This window comes from Pseudophryne corroboree, chromosome 6 (genome assembly GCF_028390025.1).
Source record: "Pseudophryne corroboree isolate aPseCor3 chromosome 6, aPseCor3.hap2, whole genome shotgun sequence".
NCBI classification, from domain to species: domain Eukaryota; kingdom Metazoa; phylum Chordata; class Amphibia; order Anura; family Myobatrachidae; genus Pseudophryne; species Pseudophryne corroboree.
Window position 1 is genome coordinate 364,150,793 of NC_086449.1, and position 22,297 is coordinate 364,173,089.

At 44.2% G+C, this 22,297-nt stretch overlaps 1 protein-coding gene across 3 annotated transcripts in view; it reads right to left on the reverse strand.

Moving 5' to 3' along the window:
* GTF3C6 (general transcription factor IIIC subunit 6) overlaps nucleotides 1-22,297 on the reverse strand; it is a 98,540-nt gene that overhangs the window by 13,607 nt on the left and 62,636 nt on the right. For 2 of the 3 annotated variants that reach the window (XM_063926684.1, XM_063926685.1), the window contains 2 exons: nucleotides 14,242-14,322; nucleotides 241-304 (listed from right to left, as the gene is read on the reverse strand). In XM_063926684.1, the coding sequence (XP_063782754.1) occupies nucleotides 241-304; nucleotides 14,242-14,322 (145 nt within the window). The remainder of the gene's footprint in view (nucleotides 1-240; nucleotides 305-14,241; nucleotides 14,323-22,297) is intronic. The other variant, XM_063926686.1, reaches the window with a different exon arrangement.

The following is a 22,297-nucleotide window of genomic DNA, read 5'->3' on the forward strand; positions in this document are numbered from 1 at the left end:
AGCTTGATAAGATGAACTGATAAATTAGTGATTACACACTTTTTGTTAAGAGAATGGAAATGACAAAAGTAAACCAGGGCCTAGTTTTAAATGACCCATAACAGATGGCTGTGGTACATAGTGCTCAGCAGTTATGGTGTTTGTGAAAACAAGAATGCCATAACAGATAAATGATTGGTAATAGGCTCCTGTAGAGTGAGAAGTGATGGCAATTAATATAAAAAAAAAAAATCGTATTACCTTCATATTCTCCGGCAAACACATATTTATCAACTTGTAAGAAAGGCCTTTCTGTGTTTATCCCCTGCATTAGAGCAGAAAACAGGGTTAATGTTTATTTTAAGTCTTTTGCTAAAAGATTAATTTTGCAAATGTACATTGGTCATTTAGGACTCTCCTGCTGGCAAAATTAGTAGTAATACAAAGAAAATGACTTTAGACAAATATTAAAATAAACTTGAAATACAGGTGAAACTCAGAGTATTAGAACATCATGCAAAAGTTATTTTTTTTTTCTCAGTAATTCAACTTAAAAGGTTTGCTTATTCGCAGGCCAGCCACGTTTGGTTTCCACAAACAGTACAAAAAGGGAATCTGACCTCCTGATAGAGGCAGTCCTCTCCACATAAATACGGAGTGCCCTTACCAGATCCAAAGAACACTATTTGGAAGACAAGTCTGAAGAGATAAAGGACGGAACCACAATCCCTTGGTTAAAGGTGAAAAGATGACACCACCTTAAGCAAATAACCCAGTCGAGTTCGTAAAACTGCCCGGTCACTGAAAAATCAAATAGGGTGGACGACAGGAAAAAAGCGCCCAAGTCCGATACCAGTCTCACAGAGACAAAAGCCAGCAAAAACAGGACCTTGGCTGTGAGCCATTTAAGGTACGCCAACTCCAAGAGGTTCAAATGGAGACTCTTCCTTGGCCTTTAGAACAACAGTAAAATCCCACGGAGCCACAGGAGGGACATAGGGAGGCTGACTCCTAAGTACGCCCTGAGTGAAAGTATGAAAGTCAGGTATAGACGCAATTTTTCTCTGAAACCATACAGACAAGGCAGATATGAGAGCCTTGAGGGTGTCCAGACGAAGACCTAGGTCAAGGCCTTGTTGCACAAAAAACAGGATTCTGGACGGTCTGAATTGATATGCATCATAATTCTTATCAGCACACCATGTGAAGTAAAATTCCATACTCTGTAATAAATCCAGGCAGATGCCAGTTTGCAGGCTTTCAACATAGTCTGAATAACCTGAATAAATCCTTTGGCACTCAGGAGTGATGCTTCAAGAGCCACGCCGTCAAAGCCAGTCTGGCCAGGTCATGGTAAAGACAAGGGCCCTGTACGAGAAGGTCCGAGCGCTGCGAAAGTAGAAGGGGTCTCTCTGTTGATAGACCCTGCAGGTCTGAGAACCAATTCCTTCGAGGCCACACTGAAGGAGAGACTAGAAGTAGTATTCCTCCTGGTTTGAACTTCCATAGTACCCTGGGCAGGAGTGACACTGGAGGGAACACATAGGGCAGCCGAAAGTTCCATGGAATCGCCAGAGCGTCCACAAATGCTGCCTTGAGGATCCCTGGTCCGAAGATCGGTACCTTGTGATTGTGTCGAGATGCCATGAGGTCTACTAGTAAAAACAGTACACTAGCGCACCTCGTTGCAGAGAGGATGCTGGATTCAGGTGTGGATCGCACCAATACCACAAAGGCAGATAAAACTAATAACAAAATTATTCCTGCGCACTCTCCCAAAGGTAGATTAAACAAAATTCATCAATGGGTTATAATCATAAACCAGTCTGAATAGCACTATTAAGTGGCAGTGATAATGGTTTGTCTATTTAGACAATATGCAGTTCATAAAACCTGTTAGCTGTGTCCATGAAGAAGTCCAATCAGTCAACAGTAACCAACACTTTATCGCAATGGATTTCCGGTTCCTTCAATTTCGGTAATACATCCACTGGGTAAAATTCCTTCAACTTTGGTCTATTGACCTGCTGTAGTGTTTCAGCTATAGCACAGTCCTGTAAACCAGCTTAAGTGCCTAAGCTATCAGCCTATCCTGGATACCTGCTAGGACAATAAATAAATGGATAAATACTGTGACGGACTATATTAGCAGACCCAGACGCACATAACCTCTTAGGGTACAGAATAGAGAGACCTTTATATCTGGGAAACACTGAAAGTGAAACCACACGCAGATACAGGAACACACAGTCACAGGCAATGCAGAAATTATTAAACAATAAAGCTGCACTGCACTAGAATTTTTTTTAATATATATATATATGAATTTACTCACCGGTAATTCTATTTCTCGTAGTCCGTAGTGGATGCTGGGAACTCCGTAAGGACCATGGGGAATAGCGGGCTCCGAAGGAGACTGGGCACATCTAAGAAAGAATTAGGACTACCTGGTGTGCACTGGCTCCTCCCTCTATGCCCCTCCTCCAGACCTCAGTTAGGGAAACTGTGCCCGGAAGAGCTGACACAATAAGGAAGGGATTTGGAATCCCGGGTAAGACTCATACCAGCCACACCAATCACACCGTACAACTCGTGATACTATATCCAGTTAACAGTATGAACAACAACTGAGCCTCACGAACAGATGGCTCATAACAATAACCCTTTAGTTAGGCAATAACTATATACAAGTATTGCAGACAATCCGCACTTGGGATGGGCGCCCAGCATCCACTACGGACTACGAGAAATAGAATTACCGGTGAGTAAATTCTTATTTTCTCTGACGTCCTAGTGGATGCTGGGAACTCCGTAAGGACCATGGGGATTATACCAAAGCTCCCAAACGGGCGGGAGAGTGCGGATGACTCTGCAGCACCGAATGAGCAAACTCAAGGTCCTCCTCAGCCAGGGTATCAAACTTGTAGAATTTTGCAAGTGTGTTTGAACCCGACCAAGTAGCAGCTCGGCAAAGTTGTAAAGCCGAGACCCCTCGGGCAGCCGCCCAAGAAGAGCCCACTTTCCTCGTGGAATGGGCTTATGCAGATTTAGGATGCGGCAGTCCAGCCGCAGAATGTGCAAGTTGAATCGTGCTACAGATCCAGCGAGCAATAGTCTGCTTAGAAGCAGGAGCACCCAGCTTGTTGGGTGCATACAGGATAAATAGCGGGTGCATACAGGATAAATAACGAGTCATATTTTCAGGGCCCTGACTACGTCCAGTAACTTGGAATCCTTTCTTATTATTCTCAGTACCTTGGATATGAGAGGCAGAGGAGGGAACACATAAACCGACTGGTACACCCACGGTGTCACTAGAGCGTCCACAGCTATCGCCTGAGGGTCCCTTGACCTGGCGCAATAGCTTTTTGTTGAGGCGGGACGCCATCATGTCCACCTGTGGCCTTTCCCAACGGTGTACAATCATTTGGAAGACTTCTGGATGAAGTCCCCACTCTCCCGGGTGGAGGTCGTGCCTGCTGAGGAAGTCTGCTTCCCAGTTGTCCACTCCCGGAATGAACACTGCTGACAGTGCTAACACATGATTTTCCGCCCATCGGAGAATCCTTGTGGCTTCTGCCATCGCCATCCTGCTTCTTGTGCCGCCCTGACAGTTTACATGGGCGACCGCCGTGATGTCCGACTGGATCAGCACCGGCTGGTGTTGAAGCAGGGGTCTTGCCTGACTTAGGGCATTGTAAATGGCCCTTAGTTCCAGAATATTTATGTGTAGGGAAGTCTCCTGACTCATCCATAGTCCTTGGAAGTTTCTTCCCTGTGTGACTGCCCCCCAACCTCGAAGGCTGGAATCCGTGGTCACCAGGACCCAGTCCTGTATGCCGAATCTGTGGCCCTCTAGAAGATGAGCACTCTGCAGCCACCACAACAGCGACACCCTGGTCCTTGGAGACAGGGTTATCAGCCGATGCATCTGAAGATGCGATCCGGACCACTTGTCCAACAGATCCCACTGAAAGATCCTTGCATGGAACCTTCCGAATGGAATTGCTTCGTAAGAACCTACCATCTTTCCCAGGACTCGCGTGCAGTGGTGCACCGACACCTGTTTTGGTTTTAGGAGGTCTCTGACTAGAGATGACAACTCCTTGTCCTTCTCCTCCGGGAGAAACACCTTTTTCTGTTCTGTGTCCAGAACCATCCCCAGGAACAGTAGACGCGTTGTAGGAACCAGCTGCGACTTTGGAATATTCAGGATCCAGCCGTGCTGTTGTAGCACTTCCCGAGCCAGTGCTACTCCGATCAACAACTGTTCCCTGGACCTCGCCTTTATAAGGAGATAGTCCAAGTACGGGATAATTATAACTCCCTTTTTTCGAAGGAGTATCATCATTTCGGCCATTACCTTGGTAAATACCCTCGGTGCCGTGGACAGACAAAACGGCAACGTCTGGAATTGGTAATGACAGTCCTGTACCACAAATCTGAGGTACTCCTGGTGAGGAGGGTAAATGGGGACATGCAGGTAAGCATCCTTGATGTCCAGTGATACCATGTAATCCCCTTCGTCCAGGCTTGCAATAACCGCCCTGAGCGATTCCATTTTGAACTTGAACCTTCTTATATAAGTGTTCAAGGATTTCAAATTTAAAATGGGTCTCACCGAACCGTCCGGTTTCGGTACCACAAACATTGTGGAATAGTAACCCCGTCCCTGTTGAAGGAGGGGTACTTTGGTTATCACCTGTTGGGAGTACAGCTTGTGAATCGCCTCCAGCACCGCCTCCCTGTCAGGGGGAGTAGTTGGCAAGGCTGATTTGAGGAAACGGCGAGGGGGAGACGTCTCGAATTCCAGCTTGTACCCCTGAGATACCACTTGTAGAATCCAGGGATCCACCCGTGAGCGAACCCACTGGTCGCTGAAGTTCCGGAGACGGGCACCCACCGCACCTGGCTCCACCTGTGGAGCCCCAGCGTCATGCGGTGGACTTAGAGGAAGCGGGAGAGGACTTTTGTTCCTGGGAACTTGCTGTTTGGTGCAGCTTTTTCCCCCTGCCTCTGGGCAGAAAGGACGCGCCTTTAACCCGCTTGCCTTTCTGGGGCCGAAAGGACTGTACCTGATAATACGGTGCTTTCTTTGGCTGTGAGGGAACATGGGGTAAAAATGTCGACTTCCCAGCCGTCGCTGTGGAAACGAGGTCTGAGAGACCATCCCCAAACAATTCCTCATCCTTGTAAGGCAAAACCTCCATGTGCCTTTTAGAATCCGCATCACCTGTCCACTGCCGAGTCCATAATACTCTCCTGGCAGAAATGGACATTGCATTTATTCTAGATGCCAGTTGGCAAATATCCCTCTGTGTATCTCTCATGTATAAGACTACGTCTTTAATATGCTCTACAGTTAGCAATATAGTGTCCCTGTCAAGGGTATCAATGTTATCAGACAGGGAATCTGACCACGCAGCTGCAGCACTGCACATCCATGCTGAAGCAATAGCCGGTCTCAGTATAACCTGAGTGTGTATATACAGACTTCAGGATAGCCTCCTGCTTTCTATCCACAGGCTCCTTTAGGGCGGCCGTATCCGGAGACGGTAGTGCCACCTTCTTTGACAAGCGTGTGAGCGCTTTATCCACCCTAGGGGATGTCTCCCAACGTATCCTATCCTCTGGCGGGAAAGGGTACGCCCTTAGTAACTTTTTGGAAATTACCAGTTTCTTATCGGGGGAAACCCACGCTTCATCACACACTTCATTTAACTCTTCAGAAGGGGGAAAAACCACAGGTTGCTTTTTCTCCCCAAACATAATACCCTTTTTTGTGGTACCAGGGTTAATGTCAGAAATGTGCAACACATTTTTCATTGCCGTAATCATGTAACAGATGGCCCTATTGGAATGTACACTAGTCTCATCGTCGTCGACACTAGAGTCAGTATCCGTGTCGACATCTGTGTCTGCCATCTGAGGTAGCGGGCGTTTTTGAGCCCCTGATGGCTTTTGAGACGCCTGGGCAGGCACGGACTGAGAAGCCGGCTGTCTCACATCTGCTATGTCATCAAACCTCTTATGTAAGGAGTTCACACTGTCACGTAATTCCTTCCACATATCCATCCACTCAGGTGTCGACCCCGCAGGGGGTGACATCACATTTATCGGCACCTGCTCCGCCTCCACATAAGCCTCCTCATCAAACATGTCGACACAGCCGTACCGACACACCGCACACACACAGGGAATGCTCTGACTGAGGACAGGACCCCACAAAGTCCTTTGGGGAGACAGAGAGAGAGTATGCCAGCACACACCACAGCGCTATAAATCACAGGGATGTACACTATAATGAGTCATTTTACCCTATAGCAGCTATGTGTGTATATATATATATATATATATATATATATATATATATATATATATATATATATAGTATTTGCGCCTAAATTTAGTGCCCCCCCTCTCTTTTTTACCCTATTGAGCCTGGAAACTGCAGGGGAGAGCCTGGGGAGCGTCCTTCCAGCGGAGCTGTGAGAGGAAATGGCGCCAGTCTGCTGAGGGAGATAGCCCCGCCCCCTTCACGGCGGTCTTCTCCCGCTTTTTTTATGGATATATGGCAGGGGATTTTACACATATATAGTCTTAATGACTATATTATGTGTATTTTTTGCCAATGTAAGGTAAATCTTATTGCAGCCCAGGGCGCCCCCCCCAGCGCCCTGCACCCATCAGTGACCGGAGTGTGAGGTGTGCATGGGGAGCAATGGCGCACAGCTGCAGTGCTGTGCGCTACCTTAATGAAGACCGGAGTCTTCAGCCGCCGATTTCCTGGACGTTCTTCTTGCTTCTGGCTCTGCAAGGGGGACGGCGGCGCGGCTCCGGACGACCGAGGCTGGGCCTGTGTTCGATCCCTCTGGAGCTAATGGAGTCCAGTAGCCTAGAAGCCCAAGCTAGCTGCAAGCAGGTAGGTTCGCTTCTCTCCCCTAAGTCCCTCGTAGCAGTGAGTCTGTTGCCAGCAGATCTCACTGAAAATAAAAAACCTAAATATACTTTCTTTTCTAGAAGCTCAGGAGAGCCCCTAGTGTGCATCCAGCTCGAGCCGGGCACAGATTCTAACTGAGGTCTGGAGGAGGGGCATAGAGGGAGGAGCCAGTGCACACCAGGTAGTCCTAATTCTTTCTTAGAGTGCCCAGTCTCCTTCGGAGCCCGCTATTCCCCATGGTCCTTACGGAGTTCCCAGCATCCACTAGGACGTCAGAGAAATATATATATATATATATATATATATATATATATATATTATATATATATATATAAAATCTCTCTCACTATCTATATATATATCTATCTATATCTAGACATGTAGAATACTCAAGTGTTTGTAAAGTCACAGCACTGTATACAGGCGGCTTTAAAAAGGGGACCTTGCCCTGTAGTCCCGGAGACCAGCCGCAGCTATGCTCAGAAAATGGCGCCCAGCGTTTCAGTCAGGGAGTGGGGGAGGGATAGTGTGAGGCAGCACCAGGGCGGGAAAATCTGCTCAGAGAGGGCGGCCTGGGCCAGGGGAGGGGCTACAGGTCAAGCGCCACCTCCCTTTGCTGGACTTCCACCGCAGGTACTGAATCTTATTAAATAAGGTGTTAGTACACCCGACCTGTACCCAGATGCCCTGGCGGTCTAGTGGTATCCCTGCTTGGAGGCAGTGTCCACACCACCGCCGCGACCAGTCTTCCTATATCGCAGACGGAGCGCAATTTAATGACGGGTCCCGCCTGGGGAACCCTCTTACCTTCCCTTAGGAGCCACGCGAACCAGGAGAGCATCTGCGACCATGTGCCCAAGCTGGAGCGTCTCTGCCGCAAGTACCCGGGAACTAAGCCACGGGAGTATGCCAAGCCGCTTGGGAGGTGATGAAGCTGCAGCGCTGAAGTGTCACCCTGACATACAGCGCTGACAGCCCAGAGAAGAATTCTTAGAAGCTTTTTCAGGGTTGCCCAGTGCAGCCCTCCTGTTATGTGACCTGCTGCTGTAAGCACCAACTCGAAACAGAGCTCCAGTGCCTGGAGGTGGGGTTTATAGAGGAGGCCCCAATGTATACTGGGACAGCCTAAAGCTTTAGCCTGTTTGTGCCTCTGGATCAAGATCCACTCTACACCTTGATGTTTTTCTGTGGAAACCAATATATCCTGCTACAGAAGCAAAAGCAGGAGATACGGTTATTTAAAACCGCATATCTCAACTAACAATCACCATTAGCCAGTAGGTATCCGGACTCCAGGTCGACAACAAAAAAGGTTGACATACCGTGTTTCCCCGATAATAAGACACGGTCTTATTTTATTTTTTTCAACAAATAACACCATAGGGCTTATTTTCGGGGTAGAGCTTATTTTAATTAACAGTGACAGCAAATTTCACAGCCCCCAGTCCTCCTTTTACAGCCACCATGCCCCCAGTCCTGCTTTTACAGCCCCCAGTCCTCCTTTTACAGCCACCATGCCCCCAGTCCTGCTTTTACAGCCCCCAGTCCTCCTTTTACAGCCACCATGCCCCCAGTCCTGCTCCTCACCTACAGCACTTTCCAGTTCTTCTTCATGCTTTCCGCCGGCGCCGCTGCTACTCCGCTCCCGCCGTGTACAGAAGCCGCGTGATGTGCGCGGTGACATCATGCGCAGGGCGCAATGCATCCCTGGGACTGGGAGCTGGAGTCTTCAACGGCTGATACAGTACTGTACAGCATCCCTCAAGCAGGGCGGCGGTGAAGGGGGTTAGCGGGGGTGGAGCTGGGGGCACGGACTTGGGTAATGGGAATTTTGATAGGGCTTATTTTCGGGGTAGGGCTTATTTTGGACCAGTTTCCAAAAGCAAGGGTAGGGCTTATTTTCGGGGTAGGGCTTATTATCGGGGAAACACGGTACCTTAGGTCGACGCCAATTTGTCGACACACCTTAGGTCGACATGGACAAAAGGTCGACATAAGTTTTTCACAATTTTTTTCTTTTTTGGAACCTTTTCATACTTAACGCTCCACGTGGACTACGATTGGAACGGTAATCTGTGCCGAGCGAAGGCACCATGCCCGAAGCATGGCGAGCGAAGCGAGCCATGCGAGGGGACAGTGCACAAATTGGGGTTCCCGGTCACTCCGAAGAATACGACACCAAAAAAACATTAAAAACTCATGTCGATCTTTGTCCATGTCGACCTTTTGCCCATGTCGACCTAAGGTGTGTCGACCAATTGGTGTCGACCTGGAGTCCCAGACCCATCCAGTATAGTACTTATCACCTAACATATCATTCAACAAATACCGACGCTAATCTACTGCGAACAGCAATAAAATAAATATTACCAACATCACAAACTATGCTGTTTCCACACTCCTCAGATACAGATCAAACCGGCCACATTATCACAACTTCTAATGCTATCCAGAAACACTGGACTGATTCATAGGTGGACAAAGTTGCAGTCAAGAACATGCAACAGCCACTGCTTTGCCCTACACTCCGTTGTACTACGTATGTAGACTCAGTTGCACACAGATATACATACTGCACACATCATATTGATGCTAGTTGTAGTAGGACACATCTGTAAAGAAAATTAATAAATACCATTCCTGAACTCAAGAAGTGGATAAGTTTAGTCACCTAAAGGACTATGGGTTTAATTCAGAGATGTGTGCAAATTCGATGGTTCATGTACATCTCCGATGTTAGGTGATCTATGCATGTGCAGATGTTTCTGCAACACCGGTTGCAGTGTTTACAAGGGGCGATGATGGCCTGCGTTTTAGAACACAAGGACGTGTTAACCACATTTTCTGGGCATGCAGAGGCCAGTGGCTGCATCCTTGGACGCAGCATGAAAACATCGGCCATTCTCAGTAATTTGAGGATTACTCAGATGACCGATGTTCACACAAATGATCAGATGCTGCGCCTATTGACACAGCAGCAGATCAAAGAAGCCATCAAGAGGCATATATTTACACTAGAGGCCTTCTGTGGAATTAACATATCGTACAACAGCTGCGTACAAATTCACAGCGGCTGTGCAATAGCGTCCATCTTTGAATCAGTCCCTACAATCAGCTGTGGAATTGGAAAATGTCAACATAAGAAATAATTTGAGGACTTAAGTCCCAGCACAAAATAATGCCACTAAAGCTGTATGTATCTCAACTGTTCTCTGGACAATACCTTAAACTAAGTAATAAATAATAACGGACTTACATAGTATCCACTACAAAATAGAACAACAGATCCATTAATGTTGATGATTGATAACGATCAACATGGGACGAATATATTCAGCACTGGTAAATTTAATTTTTATTTTCGAAGCATTGTGTGCCACATGCGATTCTGATTTTATTATTATTATTATTAAGCTCTGAAACCTGGTTCTATTTATTTCATCATTAGCATTTTTGGTGGTTTTCTGTTTAGTACAGCATCGATTTCGTCTTATTAAAAAAAGTAAAATAGTATGTGAAGAACCTCCAATTTGAACATCTAATGTGGATTGTACACTGTGGCAAATGGGACGTTCATTTGTATCCAGCGATATAAGACTTGTATGTAATGTTTACGTGTATATTGTAATGGAGTCTGTGACACAACATGGTTGCCAGCCTGTCCTCTAAGTGAACCCATAGCTACATAGATATGGGAGTAGGACACACTGATGGATAGTGGGGATTCAGAGGTTAGTTTATGGCCCTAATGGGCCCTACACATTGCGCGATCCGCTTCTGCTGAGCTGACCGACGGCGGATATGGCTGACGGGCGACCCGGCGGCGCAATGAAGTTTCGTCACTTCCCACGGCTCCATAGCAGTGCAGGCAAATATGGACGAGATCGTCCATATTGATCTGCATGCACAAGCGACGGGGCACCAGTGATGAATGAGTGTGGTGCCTCCACACTCAAAGATATGAACGGTAACTCGTTCATTAATGAACAAGATCGTTCATATCTTTGAATATTATCGCCTAGTGTGTAGAGCCCATTAGACTTATCTAAGAAGCTATAAACTACAGAAAGCCAGGCCAGGTCAAGAAACCTGGTCTCTTGAAACTTAAAAAGAAAGACAGCTGTTGAAAGTGAAACCAAAGTAAATCTGGTTTCTCACAGCCCAGGTACACAGTATTGAGAGAGTTAAGGAATGGGTGGGGGCCGCAGCTATGAGGGGGTTATATATGCCCCTCTCACACACAATGGGTTGTTCATTCTGATGGAAGTGGCTCCCAGTGCCTGGATGGATGTCTATTTTCTTTGAGAAACTTCCTCACACAGATCTTAATGCACTACGTAAGAGTAATTAGGTTCTGATTTTCTTTATTCCCTTTTTGTTTATGGAGACTGCTAGTAACCTGTATATCTTTTCTAAAACGCCTTAAATTCTTTGTAATCTTTTTACCCTTGTAAACCCGAAGATATTTCTTAATTATAATAAAAAAAATAAATGAGTTTCTGACTGCTGTGTTCTTGAACACAAGTCAAGTGAATTACATGTTACCTATTTTTTCATGAGCTATTGAGATTTGTGGTTACAGGTAAAGCTAAAGATGCCTGCAACGTCTGTAGTAAGTTGAAAAGTCTGTGCTGGTGGCAGCAGAGATTTGCACGGTGCTGGCGCAACTCTCGGATTGGTGTATCTGGAGAGTGGGGCGGCCTGGGTCCGTGATACACCATATGAGAACGGAATGTAATCGTTATTTTACATTAACTGATGATAGGAGCATAAAACACTTCATAAAAGCTATTAGGGCCAAGTATTTTAAACAATTAATCCATTATGCCTTCTCCTTAAGGATATTTTGTCTTTTTCTGGATCACAACTTTGTTAGTGACCACGTCATTGACTTTGCATCACTCTTACAGTGCAGATCGATATACATTGATATACACCCATAAGCCAAAACATTAAAACCCTTGACAACTGGAGTGAGTAACATTGATCTGGCACCTGTCAAGGGGCATGATATATTAGGCAGCAAAGGAAGACTCTATTCTTGAAGTTGAAGTGTTGGAAGCAGGAAAAGTGGGCAAGTGTAAGAATCTGAGCAACACTGACAAGGGGCGAATTGTGATGGCTCGATGGCTAGGTCAGAGCATCTCCAAAATGGCAGGTCTTGTGGGGTGTTCCTGGAATGCAGTGGTTACTACCTATTAAAAAAAAAAAAAAAAAAAACTTTCCACAGAAAGACAACCAGTGAACCATGGGAAGGGAAGACTAGCCCATCTGGACAGATGCCACAGAAAAGTTACTGTTGAACAAACTGCTCAAAAAGTTCATGTTGGCTATGATAGAAAGGTGTCAGAACACATACTGCATTCTCAGATTGCTGTGTACAGGGCTGTGTAGCTGCAGACTGGCCAGACTGCACCCTGGCCACAGCCAAAAGTGCCAACATTGGGCACGTGAGCATCAGAACTGGACCATGGAGAATAGAAGAAGGTGGCCTGGTCTGATGTGGGGTGGTATTTAATTTGCCGGCTGTTGGGATCCTCGCGCACAGTATACTGGCGCCGGAATCCCGACACCCAGCACACCGACAACTTTTCTCCCTCTTCGGGGTCCACGGCCCCCCCTGGAGGGAGAATAGATAGCGTGCCATCAGCGTTGTGAGCCCGCAAGGGACTCATTTGCGCTCACCCAGCTGTCAGTATGCTAGTGGTCGGGATTCCGGCGCCGGTATGCTGGCCGCCAGGAGCACGGCCACCGGCATACCATACTACACCCCTGATGTGTCATGTTATCTTTTACATTATGTGTGTAGCACATTGCGTGTGCATCATTTTCCTGGAGAAGAGATGGCACCAGGATACATTATGGGAAGAAGGCAAGCTGCCAGAGGCAGTGTGATGCTTTGGGCAATGTTCTGTTGGGAAAACTTAGGTCCTGTCATGTGAATGTTACTTTGACATGTCCCACCTATCTAAACATTGTTGCAGACCTAGCACACCCATTCATCACAACGGTAGTCACTTATGGCAGTGGCCGCTTTCAGCAGAAATGGATACGGCCACACTGCAAAAATTGTTCAGTAATGGTTTGAGGAGCAGGACAAAGTTCAAGGTATTGACTGCCCCAAATTGCCCAGATCTCAAGTCTGAGCCATGGGGACCCCACTTAGCAACTTATAGGACTTAAAAGGATTTGCTGCCAGATACCACAGGACACCTTCAGAGGTCTGGGTGAAAGCCGTTTTGGTTGCATGAGGGGGACTTGCACAATATTACAGAGGTAGTTTTAATGTTGTGGCAGTTGGGTATAGATTTATCTACTTTTGTTACTGCAGCACTAATATTTTCTAATATTTTTCACCAGGGCATGACAAATACCAGGGGCCAGGTCACTATGGCCCCTGAATTTTTCTGCCTGGCTACCAGATGATGCAGGGAGGGAGGAAGCAGATCCTCGTGAGCCCCAGCAGAGATTCATGGGCGTGCCTTATTGCAGCAGCCATTTTATGCACGTGAATATATGTGCTGAATGTCCATCCTGGACTGTGCTGAACGTTGTGCCCGTCTGTCCCAGCCTACAAACTCTAGCTAAAAAGAGCTCTCCGATAAGAGGGTCTCTGCATGGCCAGGGATTGCAGCATCTGAGGGGGTAGTGATGCGGTGGAGGGGATTGTTTGCCTGGGGGATATGCCAGAAGGCTGGTTTGCCTGGGGGTACTCCCTTAGTTGTGTGGTCGTGGGGGTTGGTTTGCTTGGGAGGCGAGGTGAAAACTGCTCAGTAATGTAGCTGCGCGGGTGTGAGAGAGAGAGAGCGCGAGAGAGAGAGCGCGAGAGAGAGAGCGCGAGAGAGAGAGAGAGCGCGAGAGAGAGAGAGAGCGCGAGAGAGAGAGAGCGCGAGAGAGAGAGAGCGCGAGAGAGAGAGAGCGCGAGAGAGAGAGAGCGCGAGAGAGAGAGCGCGAGAGAGAGAGAGCGCGAGAGAGAGAGAGCGCGAGAGAGCGCGAGTTCAGGTTATTTGGGGGGGGCACTAGTGTAGCGCTTACACTTTCATTCTGGCTCCTATATTTTAGAAAAATGTGTTAAGCTCTGCTTTTCACATCAACCAGCAATTTTTTTTTTACATAAAGCAGAAGTTATATACTGTACGGTAGTCTAAATCTTGAAATGTAGATAAGCATGATTAACTATTAAACTTAATACAGTATAAAAAGACAAAATAAAAAAGTTTCGAAGCGGTTTCATGGTAAAAAAAAAAAAAAAAAAAAAAAGGAAATGTAAAGTGAACATGGTAAAACAAAATGAACATACAAAACTCACAATTGCAGCTTACCAAAATTTTACATTTATTGTCACATTTTTGAAGAATGTCTGAATCGATGATACCGGTTAACTCGACTAACACCAGTTGTTCCTGAAAGAAACAATATAAATATATGTTTTTTTTTCTTCATAAAAGCAGTCTTACGTGCTGTCAGTTTTACTTTACTTTTATAGACTGTAGGTGCGATTCCACGATTTCTCTATTAGACATCAAATACTGTAGCTAATGCTGCTTTCACATCGCAAACCCTGCTTTTTAAACGGTTCTTCAAACTGGTCTGAGCAGTTAAACCCGCTTCACATCGCATGTTGTAACCAGTATATTACCATTTCATTACCGTTTTGGTACCTTTCACACTGAACCCGTTTCACCCATAGAAAACAGTGGTTGTCATTATAAATGGACTTTTCTGGCCCACACATTATTAATTAATTATTAATAATTTGGCTAGTCGTACGATGGAACCCAGCAGCTTCAAGCATCTTTACCATGTTTTTGTAGATTACTGCATCCTTCACTGTCCCAGTGATTTGTCTACATATTTCTTCATCCCCTCTGATCCTAAGCAGCTCCCTAACCTCCTCATCACTCCAATTTGCCATTTTAAACTGTATTCTGTATAATAAAATGCTTCTTCACTCGCATGTGTTTCCTCCAGTTTATTTCCTGCTTCTGCCTGGTGACATCACACATGGAGACAGCCTATCACCTTCTGTGGCTTGGAAATATCGTTTGAGCCTTTCACACTGCATAATGAAACGAGTCTGAACCGTGTAGGACCCTGCTTTTTAACCGTTTCAAAATACCGGTATTTTGAAAACGGTAAATTCAAGGTGGCCCTTTCACACCGCAGCTAGAACCGTTTTAGAAGTCTTAAAAATCGGCAATTTACCGGGTTAAAGCTGCGGTGTGAAAGGGGTGTAAGTGTCTTGACATAACTCTAGATTTGCTTCTTTTTCTAGACATACATTGTGTAATATAGCCCAGAGTATAGAATAATGAGGCAGAACTACTTGAACATAATGGTGGGAAATGAAGACATCAGTATACATTACAGATAACAGGTTAAGTGAAACATTTGAAAAGAGTAAATCACTTTAACCCCTTTGCTGTGAAGGCCAAGTGGGGCTCATCCTCCTGACAGAGCTAAACGGCAGAGGACGAGTCTCAAAAAATGGTGTCAACACAAAGGTGAGAAAACCTTCAGCAGTTTAGGGGCCAAGTACATAACAGTAAGCATTACACATTTAAGATGTTTTGCACTTGATTTAATATATTCAGTAAATTATCTCCCTTACAATTAGTGGCGATGTATCTAGACTTCTCTGCTATGCAGTGTACTATCAGGAGAGAGCTAAGCAGTGCCAAAGAAGAGGTCACAGATACAGGATAGTACAAGATCCTGTTAAAATAGGATTTTAATTACCTACCAGTAAAACCTTTTCTCGTAGTCCGTAGGGGATACTGGGAATCCATTTAGTACCATGGGGTATAGACTGGTCCACTAGGAGCCATGGGCACTATAGAAGTTTGATAGTGTGGGCTGGCTCCTCCCTCTATGCCCCTCCTACCAGACTCAGTCTAGGAAACTGTGCCCGAGGAGACGGACATACTTTAAGAGAAGGATATAGATAAGGAAAGGGGTGAGAATATGAACCAGCACACACAGAACAAGGAGGATAGCTATGCTAACCCTACTTGAAAACAGGAACAGCAACAGCTGAACCAAACCAGAATACTTAAAGTAACAGTACAGGAAGAACAAAACACCGGGCGGGCGCCCAGTATCCCCTACGGACTATGAGAAAAGGATTTACCAGTGGGTAATTAAAAATATGATTTTAAACCTACCGGTAAATCTTTTTCTCCTAGTCCGTAGAGGATGCTGGGGACTCCGTAAGGACCATGGGGTATAGACGGGCTCCGCAGGAGACATGGGCACTCTAAAGACTTTAGAATGGGTGTGCACTGGCTCCTCCCTCTATGCCCCGCCTCCAGACCACAGTTAGAGAAACTGTGCCCAGAGGAGACGGACAGTACGAGAAAAGGATTTTTGTTAATCTAAGGACAAGATTCATACCAGCCCACACCATCCACACCGTATAACATGGAATATACGAACCAGTTAACAGTATGAAACAAAACAGCATAAGCCCAAGACTGATCAAAACTGTAACATAACCCTTATGCAAGCAAAAACTATATACAAGTCTTGCAGAATTTAGTCCGCACTGGGACGGGCGCCCCGCATCCTCTACGGACTAGGAGAAAAAGATTTACCGGTAGGTTTAAAATTTTATTTTCTCTTACGTCCTAGAGGATGCTGGGGACTCCGTAAGGACCATGGGGATTATACCAAAGCTCCAGACCGGGCGGGAGAGTGCGGATGACTTTGCAGCACCGATTGAGCAAACATGAGGTCCTCCTCAGCCAAGGTATCAAACTTGTAGAATTTAGCAGAAGTGTTTGAACCTGACCAAGAAGCCGCTCGTCAAAGTTGTAATGCCGAGACACCTCGGGCAGCCGCCCAAGAAGAGCCCACCTTCCTAGTGGAATGGGCCTTTACCGAATTTGGTACCGGCAATCCAACCGTAGAATGAGCCTGCTGAATCGTGTTACAGATCCAGCGGACAATAGTCTGCTTAGAAGCAGGGGCGCCAACCTTGTTGGCTGCAAACAGGACAAACAGTGCCTCTGTTTTCCTAATCCGAGCCGTCCTGGCTACATAAACTTTTAAGGCCCTGACTACATCAGGAGACTTGGAATCCTCCAAGTCCCCCGTAGCCACAGGCACCACAATAGGTTGGTTCATATGAAACGATGAAACCACCTTAGGCAGAAATTGAGGACGAGTTCTCAACTCTGCTCTATCCACATGGAAAATCAGATAGGGGCTTTTGTGAGACAAAGCCGCCAATTCGGACACCTGCCTCGCAGATGCCAAGGCTAATAACATGACCACTTTCCAAGTGAGAAATTTTAACTCAACTGTTTGAAGAGGTTCAAACCAGTGTGACTTAAGGAACTGTAACACTACGTTAAGGCCCATGGTGCCACTGGGGGCACAAAAGGAGGCTGGATGTGCAGCACTCCCTTTACAAAAGTCTGGACCTCTGGGAGAGAAGCCAATTACTTAAAGAGCATGAGGAAGGCTTAGGCCGTAGGCTTGTGGGCCATTACTTCAAAGGACATTATTCAAAGGATAACTACAAATTATAAAAATAATTTCGACGTTACACCGATGTTATTAGATATATTGGTCACTTCTTCAACTGATATGGATTGTGAAGTGACTCCTCCTCCTTCCTTTTCTTCAACAGGTAATTCCATCTTCTACACTCCTGCAGAACATTGCACTCAAATAACTGCTGGTAATTCCATCTTCTACCCTCCTGCAGAACATTGCACTCATAACTGCTGGTGAATATATACTTGTCTAGGTTTATTGTAAATGAGAGCTGCAGATTATCACTACTGATTGCACTGAAATAGTAATTAGCAAATTGGGTGTTAAGAATTATAGTATTGCTATAGGCATAAGGCATCTGCTTTTATATTAGATTACTTATGCACATGATGGGTTGCTATTGATAAATTGGCATGTTATCTCCTGAGTATAGGCATGAGGGCATGACTGTGATAAATCTCGGTTGGTTTGTTCGCGTGTTTTCTTAAAACTTTTATTATTAGTCATTGCTGGGGGAGGGTTCATTGGAGTTTGGGTGTAATCAGTGTATTCACATGCTTGGTCCATTACTTAAAGAGCATGAGGAAGGCTTAGGCCGTAGGCTTGTGGGCCATTACTTCAAAGGACATTATTCAAAGGATAACTACAAATTTAAAAATAATTTCGACGTTACACCGATGTTAAACCGAAGGAAAACAGAAGGACAACAATCAATCCACAATCTGGACCACTGAAGGACAGCTTTCAAACAAATGTGAGTCCAGTTTCTCTACACATCAAACTACTCCAGCCTGAGTAACCCATAATTAGAACTTAAATCTGTGTTCGGAACGCTGCTAGACCTTTCCACTTCATCCGCAACTACTCAAATTTATGGCTATAGCTTACCAAAACCATCTGAATTCTCACCTGTACCAATGTTATCTGTCTTTTTACACTATGAAAAGACATCCCCAATCTGCTCACTACAGCTCTCTTTTATGCAAACTCATGTATGTTTTTTGATGTAATGATTGGTTTGTAATTGGCATTGCATGTGTGGGGAAGTTGCACAATGAAACTTATTATTGCATGCTCTCTGGTGTTTACCTCCTTTGATCATTGTGGTCAGGTGTACTATATCTTTACATTTAGGGAGGTGTATTCCTGATTAGTAAAAAAAATATTATATATATATATATATATATATATATATGCATTTCAATAAAAGAGCTGCGCAGTAGATACACTTTCCTTTTTCTCATATCCAATAAAAGATTTGAAAAGTCCCATGTCCCGTTTTCTTAATGATGTATGCTGCCGCTTCCTCCGTTTAGGAATTGTAACCACCAATTCCAATACACATGTAACGAAAGAGAAGTGGAGGGCGCAGGTATGAGTAAAAGATTCACAATTTCATTTATTTAGAAACAAATGCTCACATACATCTCAGCTTAAAATGTTGCGTTCCGTCCTTCACATAGCAGTCAAGCCACGGATCCGCTCTCTCACACAGCCGGTCTTCCGTCTCTTATCCGAGAAACGCCAGCAGTTGATTTTTCTCACCGGGACTGGGATCAGGTTGTGACCGTCTCTCACCAGCTCCACAGGCCACGCCCAACGCGTTTCGTCTACGGACTTCGTCAGGGGGTGTGGCTATGCATCATCTTACATTTCATTTATACCATCAGAAACACCTGTTTATTATAATCATCTGGGCCTATGCAATCTACAATAATTAAAAGCAACTGGACTAACCAATTATATACACACATATAGATACTAAAACCTTTATACGTTTCCAACACATTTGCTCCCAATTTGATTTCTTTACTAACAAGTTATCATATAGTTACCCGTATAACATTATTTCACAAATCATTGTTTATACAATAATTATCATATAAAAATACATTAACCAGCAGAGAAAATCTAAAAATGTAACAATATAAACACTATAAACAGTACAGATACTCCCAAAATTCGTACATTGACATATTATACCCTGAAAAGAGAGTGAAAAAAGTAATGAATACTAAATAGAATAAGCTGAATAGCATCCATAAAACGGAACATTAATTGGCAATAGATACTTCATAATAAATCCTTTCAATGGGTACCAGCACGCATAACCATTTAAAGATACTACTATTTGTCTCAAGCAGTTTTTTCTTATTAACCCATTCCAACCTACACTTCAATATACCATACAGAACTCAGCTCACAATGAGGCAAAGGGATCAATGATCCGACTACAGTGCCGCAAAGAGCGAGCTATCCACAGTACAACTAATGTAAGAAGGGGGTTATATCATAATTCTCGTTCAATCCTGATGGACTTATTGTTTCTAGCGCATGGATCCAAAAGACCTCCCTCTTACTAAGCTGTTTTAATATATCCCCCCCTCTCTCATCCAGCCTCACATGCTCCAATGCTTTGAAACTGAATTTATTTAAATCACCACCATTACACTTAAGAAAATGCCTCGGAACACTATGTTCCTGGCATTTATTCATAATACTTCTTGTGTGTTCTAACATCCGGATTTTTAACTGGCGCTTTGTTTTACCTATATAGCGTGCCCCACAGGCGCACTCCACCATATATATCACACAGGAGGTTTGACAGTTAATTATTTCTTTAATAACCCAATGCTTACTTTTATCCCTGTTCCAGATTTTCTTTCTTTCTTTACTCACAAAGGAACACATTTTGCATCTACCACAAGGAAAAAAACCAGTGGTTTTCTTCAACCAGGAATCATCTTTTATTCTTGGTAGATTACTAGGTGCCAGGGTACTTTTCAGGTTCCTTGCCTTTCTTAAAACAACCTGAGGTTTTTCTGGTAGCAACCCTTTGAGTACCGGATCTACTAACAGAACATCCCAATGTTTAGCAAGAATATTCTTAATCTCCCTACTTTTAACATTATAACCAGTGACAAATGGTATCAAAGTATTTGTACTTTCATTTTTATTTTTATATGACAGAAGACTATTTCTATCCGCCTTATCTGCTTTTTCCTTACATTTATCTATTAGGTGCAAAGGGTACTTCTTTTCCAGGAATCTATTTTTATATAATGCTATTTGTTGCTCATACATTACTCTATCTGTACAATTACGTCTCACCCTCAGGAACTGAGAGTAGGGTATATTCGAAATCCAGTTTTTATAATGGCAGCTATTGTAATGCACGTAATTATTACTGTCGACCTTTTTTATATATGTATAAGTACTAATAGTATTTCCCGGCTCCCATCCACCAGTGTCAATTACCAAGTCCAGGTACTCTATTTTCTCAGTTTGAAAGTTAGATGTAAATCTTAAATTAAGACCATTATCATTTAAATATAACATAAACGTGTCAAATTCATCTTTACTGCCCCTCCAAACCAATAGTATGTCATCTATATATCTATGGTACGTAACAAGTGATCCAGAAAAAGGGTTATTACTATATATTACCTCATTCTCCCATTTGCCTAAATACAAATTCGCTAGGCTCGGCGCATAGGGCGTCCCCATCGCGCTGCCACGCTGCTGTTTGAAGAACTGACCTTGAAATTTAAAAAAATTATTTTCAAGCACAAATTTTACACATTGGACCAGAAAAATCCTCATCTCTTCTGTAAGAGATAAATCCAGAGTGAGGAAGTGATACACTGCTTCCAATCCTTCTTTATGGGGTATGCTGGTGTACAATGACTCAACATCAATTGTACACCAGCATAAACCCTCTTCCCATTCCATACTATTCAATATTCTTAATATATGTGTCGAATCCTGTATATATGATTTTAACTGGGGGACATATTTTTTTATGTGTATATCAACAAATTCGGAAAGTCGAGATGTGGCAGACTCTATTCCCGATATTATTGGTCTCCCCGGCGGCTTTTCAAGCCGCTTATGGATTTTTGGGAGAAAATAGAATATTGCCACCCTTGGATTTAAGTTGTACACATAGTTAACCTCTTCATTACTAATACATCCATCCTGCAACCCTACATTTAATAATGTCCTCAATTCATTAAGTACCTTCTCACTTGGATCCATCTTTAATTTGGAGTATGTAATATCATCATTAAGTAATCTATTAGCTTCCTCCAAATAATCGGTTCTATTCATCAATACTACTCCCCCCCCCTTATCCGCCATTTTTATGACTAAGTCAAAATTCTTTTCTAAGGACTTAATGGCACTCCTCTCGTCCCTTCCTAAGTTGTCCATATACTTCTCATTATTCTTACATAATTCATCAAAATCCCTCATCACTAATTTTGAGAAGGTCTCAAGGTAACTTCCTCTAGATTCAAGGGGATAGTAGTTTGATCCTACTTTCAGGCCAGTTTTATTCTCCGATTCTTTTGAACTGTTTATAACACCACTTTTATTTTTTACAAAATGACGTTTTAACGTCAGTGTTCTTATAAATTTATTTGCATCAATAAACAGTTCAAAACTATTCGGATTTTTGTTAGGTGCAAAGGATAATCCTTTCTGTAGCAATCTGATCTCGCTTGGAGTTAATCTGTGATCAGATAGATTGAAAATACCTGTTACTAATTTGGCCTCCTTTGTTTGTTTTCCTTTACCTCCTCTCTTCCCTCTCTTGGTTCTTCTTGCATTTTCCTTTTTTGACCCACTTTCGGACTGCCAGAATCCTCCATCCCTGTCAGCCCCCACCTCTCTCTCCTTCCCACTCCTCTCTGAAAAAATTTTTGTTGTTGTCCTCACTTCCTCACTCTGGATTTATCTCTTACAGAAGAGATGAGGATTTTTCTGGTCCAATGTGTAAAATTTGTGCTTGAAAATAATTTTTTTAAATTTCAAGGTCAGTTCTTCAAACAGCAGCGTGGCAGCGCGATGGGGACGCCCTATGCGCCGAGCCTAGCG